Here is a 7,593-nt window from a genome sequence, read left to right on the forward strand (position 1 = left end):
TTCACTGCTTCCCACGTGACTGGTTCGCTGGTCCCGCCACGGGCATCGATTGGCCACTACTCGCTCTCAGCATTGCACCCCTCACCACACTATCACGCACGCTCTCTCTCTGTCTTTCGCACACATCGTCTCTCTCTCTCGCTTTACTTGGCCCGCCGTGAGCAGCTCACCTCCCTTGCCCGCTATGAGCGCCTACGCCCTAGGCACACGCGCACGCACTCAGTGAGGCATGAAAAAGCGCAAAAATACACACACACACTGGGTATTGGCTGCTTTGGCTCTCTCTCATCTGAGTCCCAGTTTATGATTGCTCAAAACCTGGTCCTGATCAGTTGATGCTCCTGCACCTGCCTCGGCCACTTTCAGCTCGCAATCTTCGCACTTGGCCCCTCCCATGATCTCATCACACGCAAACATGTCTCATGAGAGTGGCAAGGACTCCTCCAGAATTATGGCAAAATCCAGGCAATTCACATCTTTATGCCATTTTCGATGAAAACATTGGAAGTATGGATAATGACGATGGCCCAGAGGCAACATTGACGTGGGTAGACTCCAATTACCATCATGGAGAAATTGCTACTTGCGAATTTCTTTACGGTGAAGCTACTTTCACAAGTGTAGGAAGTCTCATATGCATGACATGTATGATCATGTACACCACTCAGTAGCTGCGGACTCTCCCGACTCTCGCCTTGGCTGATTGCTATGAGCACAAGTGAGCACGTGGCCAGAATTGAGACAAGGTGAAGCGTAGAGAGCATCACACTGAGAGTAATTGTGAGACCATATCTTGCAATTCTGTGACCTTCTACATTGAGCATACCCTCATTGCACATAGAGCAGGTGAGATAGCTTGATGACTGGGATTGTCAATTATCCTAGAGATCTCATTGACACGTCCGAGATCATTTTGACTCACTCTTTTGTGACATTGGATTTGAGCCATTAGTTAGTGAGCGCCATTGAGACATTGTTGAGTATTGAGATTCACATTGACATCACTAGACCTACGACATTGAGCACCTTGGAGAGGGGCTAGTGAGTCATTTATTGACGATATCAGCTTCATTTCTTATGAGAACTCTTGCAAGCCTGCAGGAATTCTAAATCGAAGTAAAGGACAAATATTGGGCAGACACTAAAATCAACCGAGTAAGTTGACCTAGAGCGAACACAAGTGCAGGCGACTTTTGCATCATCGGAAAGCTGAAAATTGAACCGGATTTGGTCTTTGGGCCTTCAAATTGATCATTAAAAGACTGTTGATTCTAACCAGATTGAAATTATCATTCGGGAAGACCATTGGTCACTCATGGGAAGGTGTAAAAGCTAACTGCGGCCTAGTGTAAAATTGAGAGTTCATTGACAAATTTGGTACGGTAAGACCATACACAAGAAACCATGACTTTGTGATATCAAGACGCAAGTGTCTGCAGAGTTCTAAACCGGTCATTAGCTAGCAAATTAGTGCAAGTTGTGCATACTTCTCTTGTGCTAACTTGAAATTCACCTTCGAGCTTAAGGCACAAGTGGGGCCGTCAAAAGTACATCAATATTTTTGCATTCATTGTGGAAAAAAGTTTGCCAGCTAAATAGAATTTTGCAGATTGAGTGCTAAACTGAACACAGGTTAGATCGACTCAAGAATTGCTACAAAGGGAGCAGTCGTTGTAGTATAGTGGTAAGTAACTTGCCAACTGGTGCTACAGCTATACAGGTAAATCAGACCATCGCAGCTGACAGTCAGAGCAGTGATAACAACTAAGCCTAGCAGAGAACTTTGAATCAGGAAAACCACTGGTCACCCGTGGGAGAGGCTAGAAAAAGGATACACGTGCTCAGCAAGTCAGTGACAGGGATAAAATCAAAATGGAGCAGAAGATGCAACAGCCACAATCAATGGAAATATTGGCAAAACAAAGTAGTTATGATGCATCTTCAAGCTCATTAATAATAGTCAAATCAGTTGGTGTCAGGTTGGAGTTAATAGGTCATTTCAAAGACTTTCCATGCTACATGGACGATGCAGACAATCGCTATCTAAAATCTAAGCAAAATGCTCTGAAAAGTCCGACAATACAGGTTTTGGAAGTAGAAGAAGCTACCAACATGGCAAATTCGCAAAAGAACTTAATGGAAGATTGTTTGGGATCGGTGTACATGAAGCTCAAACCAGGTAGTGAGCTGGACATAACAAAATTGCACAGGCAAGATCTTCCAGAGGTTAGCAGTTTTCGAGTCACGGTGCACTTGATAAAGTAAATTACAAAGACAAAAACTGTAGCAGTCTCTATAGAGACATGGAAGGTAGATGGTACAAAGCGGAAACAAATCATCAAGCAACGGAAGAGCCAGATCAATGCTTCATAGCTCATGAAGATGGTTCAAAGTTGGGTTACAAATACGTGTCGACAAGTGGTAATGTTTACCGCTTGATAATGAGCTTACCTTTAGCTTCCAATGCAGATACAGTGGTAGCTCAGAACAAAGAAATAACTCGAGAGACGGGGCCTACTATAATCAATCTGCCAAAAATTGAAGACACTGTCAGCAGGAAAGAATTCCTTGAGGCCATGTGCAAACAACAGTTGCCTTCAACAACTTCGGAAGTCAACAAGCAACCTGAAGCGATAGCTCTCAATTGGATCCACAAAACGAGATGGAAAGATCCAATTTATGTGGATTCTGATTGGCAAAGATACATTCAAATCACAAGGGCAAGGACATTTAGCGAGTCTATTCCTCGGACGCTATGGGCAGCGCGCATCGGAGACAAGAGCTACGATATAGATGGAAGATACTATGATATGGATTGTATGGCAGATAAATTCTCACAAGGAGTTGTAGCTGTCATCTTATCACCTGCAACTCCACAAGACCAAATTGAACGACGGACACATGACGAAATGATATCCAACCAGGTAAATCTTAGTCATACTGCCACTATTGCACAAAGTCCATTGCTAGAAGACAAGGAAGTGAAAATTGAAAGCCCTAGGCTTCCACAGACACAGGATCAGAATGTGAATTTGTATGAGCACAATTCAACTCCTTTCATTACACAAATTAGTGCCACAACACAACATTCACATGTACAGAACACTGCACATGCACCACAAAATGCACCAACACAAACACACGTACAATCAATGGAAGTATTAGCTAATGAGTTAGCACGACTTCACCAAGACCTAGCTCAATCAGCTGAGCTAGATGACAAAGCTGGAATATCCACATTTGGCATAATAAAGATGCCTCTTACAGATAGGGAACACACTCGGATGGGGGGAGTCCAATCTCCACCTCAGTTATTGCCATCAAGACAACCCTATCAACTGCAAACAAAGAAGGAGAGTCACAATCCTCTTTTACAATTCAACGGACAATAGAAGCCACATAAAGGATCGAGTCGGCAACATAGTCCTAAAACTATACAAAAGCCACAGATAAAGGATCACATGTTCATAACAGACATAGAATTAAAGTTGGTCACCGAAGCAGGGGCGGAAACGACCATCTACCAGGGTTACAATGGAAGCTATTACAAGCTTCTTGAGAATGCCACAGTTGAAAAAGATAAGGGCAATCAGTCAAAGCCATCGTCAGTGTTGGTTTTCAAGTACCTACATGTCATGCTGATGACATATTTGATCAAAGATACTATGGGCAACGAATACCAACAATATTATGAACAGATACCTCGACCTAGTATAGAACAAATAGGAATAGATGTGTATTGCTATGGATGTGGCATTAATCATCTAATACCCAATTGCCCAGTAAAGATGCACTTAGATATGATGAAGCAACAAAACCAAGACAGTATCAGACTGCAAGCAGCAGAATCATTAAAGCAAACGTCTCCAAGTCGAAAGTCGCCCGAAAGAAAGCATATCTTGTCAAAGGATACTAGAGACAAACTGAAGACTAAAATATTGGAGGTCAAAGAAGTCAATGATATTTCAATTGAAAATCAAGCTGCTAAAAAAGACCAGCTGCAACAGATGGTCAACTTGGAAATTTTCAGGCATGAAGTCGAAAGATCCGACAAGGATGCAAAGGACGATCCAATGTCAGAGGAAGTGGATGAAGAAATTATCTGTGATCCAGAACCAGAGCAGTCACGGGAAGTCAAGGACTTGCCACTGAAGATTTCATCAAGTAGAAATGTGGAATCAAAGAATCTACATAATAATGCTAATAGCACAGATAGTTCATCGCTCAGGGATGTACCCAAGAATTCAACAGAAGCAGAGATCAAGTATCAAAGCCAAGAAAAATACATCTCAATGTGTTCAAATGATGGCAAGAATCAAAAAGCAGAGCCGGTAATAAAGTCAGATACTAATATTGTCTCGCCGGTGGAAAATGCCAAAGAGCCAAAGGTGACACAAATCATCATTAACTTGAACAATCAAAAGCAAATGGTGCATCAAGCACATGGAGCCTATCAAAAGATAAACAAAGAGATCAATAAAGAGCAATGCGAACCAAAGGCCACGGTAAGCATTGCATCTGAAGAAAAGAGTCAACTTACTTCTGTCCAGCTGGCAGAAGAAATTAAAGACTCAAACAGTTGTTCAAAAATAGAGGCACAAAAGATGGTTCAAGTCATTTTAAATGCAGAAATAACCAAAGCATGTCATCAACAAGAGAAGGTACAAACATCCCAAGTAATTACATCTCGATGTTTATCAGCAGAAGACAAGGGAAAAGCAAAAGTTCAAGGAGGCTTAACCTCTTCCTCTGAAGAACAAAAGTCCAGCAAGGAGGTCACAAATGCAGTTAAACAATCAAAGCAGACAGTAGTGGCTTCAACACCCCAGGGAAACCAAGACCAACAACCTTGCCAAGAGTATAAAAAGGTCTTTCAGCCAAAATACCCAACTTAGAGTAAACAAAGACACAAGCAACAAATCAAAACCTATGTTGCGGCCAATGACGTCAATGTAAAAGATCCAGTTTGGGTAAATGATCCTAGTCCAAACAATTCAGGTAAAATGGGATGGATTTCCTCCCAGTACAACTTAGAAGCACAAGGCTACTATAGAGGACAACCAAATGTTTGGTTACCTAAACCAAAGATATCAGGCTATAAAGTAGCAAATGGCTTCAAACCAAAACAACAAACAGGAAAATCAAGATCAATTTCAACTCAAAAGAGGAGATCGAACAACAGGGCTAGAAACAGGCTCAAAAACGCTTCTCAATCTAGAAGGCCTACATATCTTCAAGGGAATTTACCAACCGTGAGTCCCAAAAAGTGCAAGGAACAGATACAGTTGAATTCGAAAGTACAAACAAAAATATTTGTTCCATCAAATATACTTCAAGCGCAGGGATATTACAAAGGGAAAAAACAAATCTGGCTACCCAAGGCACCAAGACCAGATTTTACACAACTTGAATATACTTACAGCTATAAACACCGACAAATCAAGGATTCAGGTCCAAAATGTCAATATGTCGTCTATAAAAATAAGCCAACAACAAGTAGCAGATACATATGGGTGCCAAAACAGACAAACGAGCAGAAGAAGATTGAGGTCATCCCCAACTTCCAACAAAAAGGAGCTAGCCAATCTTGTCAGATAATGGACCAAAAGTTAAAACAAACAATTTTGACAACCAAGGTCACACAGGTATGGCAGAAAAAACCTACTTTGCCAATATGGTCCTTTAATAACCCTCTTTTTGAGGATCCGAGCTCTGAATGTCTAGATATATACTTTGCTGAGAGCTCAAGACAATAGTCAAGTCGAAAAAAATGTCAAGAGTCGGGCAGCTGAGCCGATAAATGAGCAAAGCATTAGACCTAAGCTTCAAGTCATAATATTTTTCTGTGGTCTACGAGTCTAGCTAATTAGGCTATAGCTCAAGCTGGAAGAGTTGAGCGTAATTATATCGAGTCGCTCATGCTGGATAGGTGAGCATAGTCAATGTGTTATTTTAATCATGGTGGAGAGGCGAAGTGTTCAAAACAAAACACACACGCACTTGTGCACATTAGGAGAGTGGAAACCAGTGCATCAAACGCCCTTCTCAAGAGTAGTGGAAGCTTGTGAAGTGAAGTTAATTTTACTTTGTTAGATACATTAACTCTGAGGAGCACCCATCAATACTCTTCTCTCGCACATCATAATCTTACCCATGCATAAATCTGTGCAAGCATTTCGAATGTCCCATAATTGGACATTTGCATTAGGCACCTTTTATTGTTCCACCCATGCACTCACCTTGCAGGTACAAGCAGCAACAAAACAACTCGAGACTCAAGGCAGATCATAGACACTTTTGAACGGACAGACGGCTTAAACAATTCACTTTCACATTATTTATATAAGTCCACTCAATTCAGTCCCTCAACACCCATCATTGTATCTTCCCATAATAAGATCATATACCTTTGGGCACTTTTTCCCATGAGGTTTTTCCCCATTGGTAATCCAGGGTATCCAGACCCTAATGTAATGTACATAGTCTTTTTATTTCACTTTTTCCCATAATAACCCAAGCCAATTGCTTCAACTTAAACCCAAATGCCTATTCTCATATTACACCAACAAGTCAACCAAACACCTTACAGCTCTTCAAGACAACATTCACCACCAATTTCAAAACTCTCCAAGTGCCAGCCAACCAGGCAGCGCACGGGGACGTGCACTGAAATCGGATGGGGGGAGTGTTTGGCGGATAAGTCAACAATGGCCAAACGGACCAGTCACAGATGCTATTTACTATTTTTAGTAAATACTAACGAGGCCAAATGATGCGGATGTGAAGTAAAGATGAAGATGAAGAAACACAAGCTACAGATGCAGAGAAGAATCGGAATTAACAACTATCCATGAAGTTACGGTCACAAGTGACGGTCACTTAAGTTTTAGGATTTTCCGACAAATGACCGCAAATGCGGATTGTAATCATGTTTTGGGCTCATTAAGAGTTCCAACTTGTAAATATTGAGCTATATTTAGATCCTAGGCAGTGCAGATAGCAGATTAAGTGAGTCTGGCCATTTGGGCGCCCGTCCACTTCTAAAAAGTCTAGTGAGTATATAACTCAAAATGCACAATCTGAAAGGGGGATTCGGACTCACTTGAGATAAGCTTTGTGAAGAAGGAGATGGCTATGGAGTCCTTGAGCTCTCTACGTGCGCACATGGACGAATCGGCTACATTCCAATAGCTAAACTCTAACCTCTTCTCTCTCATTTGCTCTTGGTGTAATCAATGCCTTGATTAATCAAAGATTAGTGGCTGATTTTGTGATTAATCTCTCTCTTTTTCATGTTGTCCTCTTGATTAAGCATGCTACTAAGTGTGTGTAGGATTGTGTAGAGTGTTGGTGCCCGGTGTGGTCATTCTATGCTAATCTATGCTCATGGTTTGTTTGATTGGAGTTGGATTCGTGGTTGATTAGAGAGTAGTGCGTGATTAAGCTTGTGTGTGAGAGATTAGGCCGAATGGTAGAGTTAGTAGTGTGCTCACTCCTCGTAGCATCATCACACCCGCTCCGTAGCTTTTTTTGTGTGTAGGTCTCACCTCCTAATCCTCCGTTTGGCACGCACAACGCCACTTGTGTGTTTCC

The 7,593-nt window shown here is 41.7% G+C and overlaps 1 protein-coding gene across 1 annotated transcript; it reads left to right on the plus strand.

The window, feature by feature from the left end:
* The first annotated feature begins 4,007 nt into the window (after nt 1–4,007).
* LOC147460457 (uncharacterized) lies at nt 4,008–4,895 on the plus strand. Its single transcript, XM_086503066.1, has one exon. It carries the CDS (start codon nt 4,008–4,010, stop codon nt 4,893–4,895), a length of 888 nt encoding a protein of 295 aa, XP_086359192.1.
* Nucleotides 4,896–7,593: the final 2,698 nt, after the last annotated feature.

Source organism: Adiantum capillus-veneris, chromosome 3 (assembly GCF_014529385.1).
Source record: "Adiantum capillus-veneris isolate H3 chromosome 3, ASM1452938v2, whole genome shotgun sequence".
Taxonomy (NCBI): Eukaryota; Viridiplantae; Streptophyta; class Polypodiopsida; order Polypodiales; family Pteridaceae; genus Adiantum; species Adiantum capillus-veneris.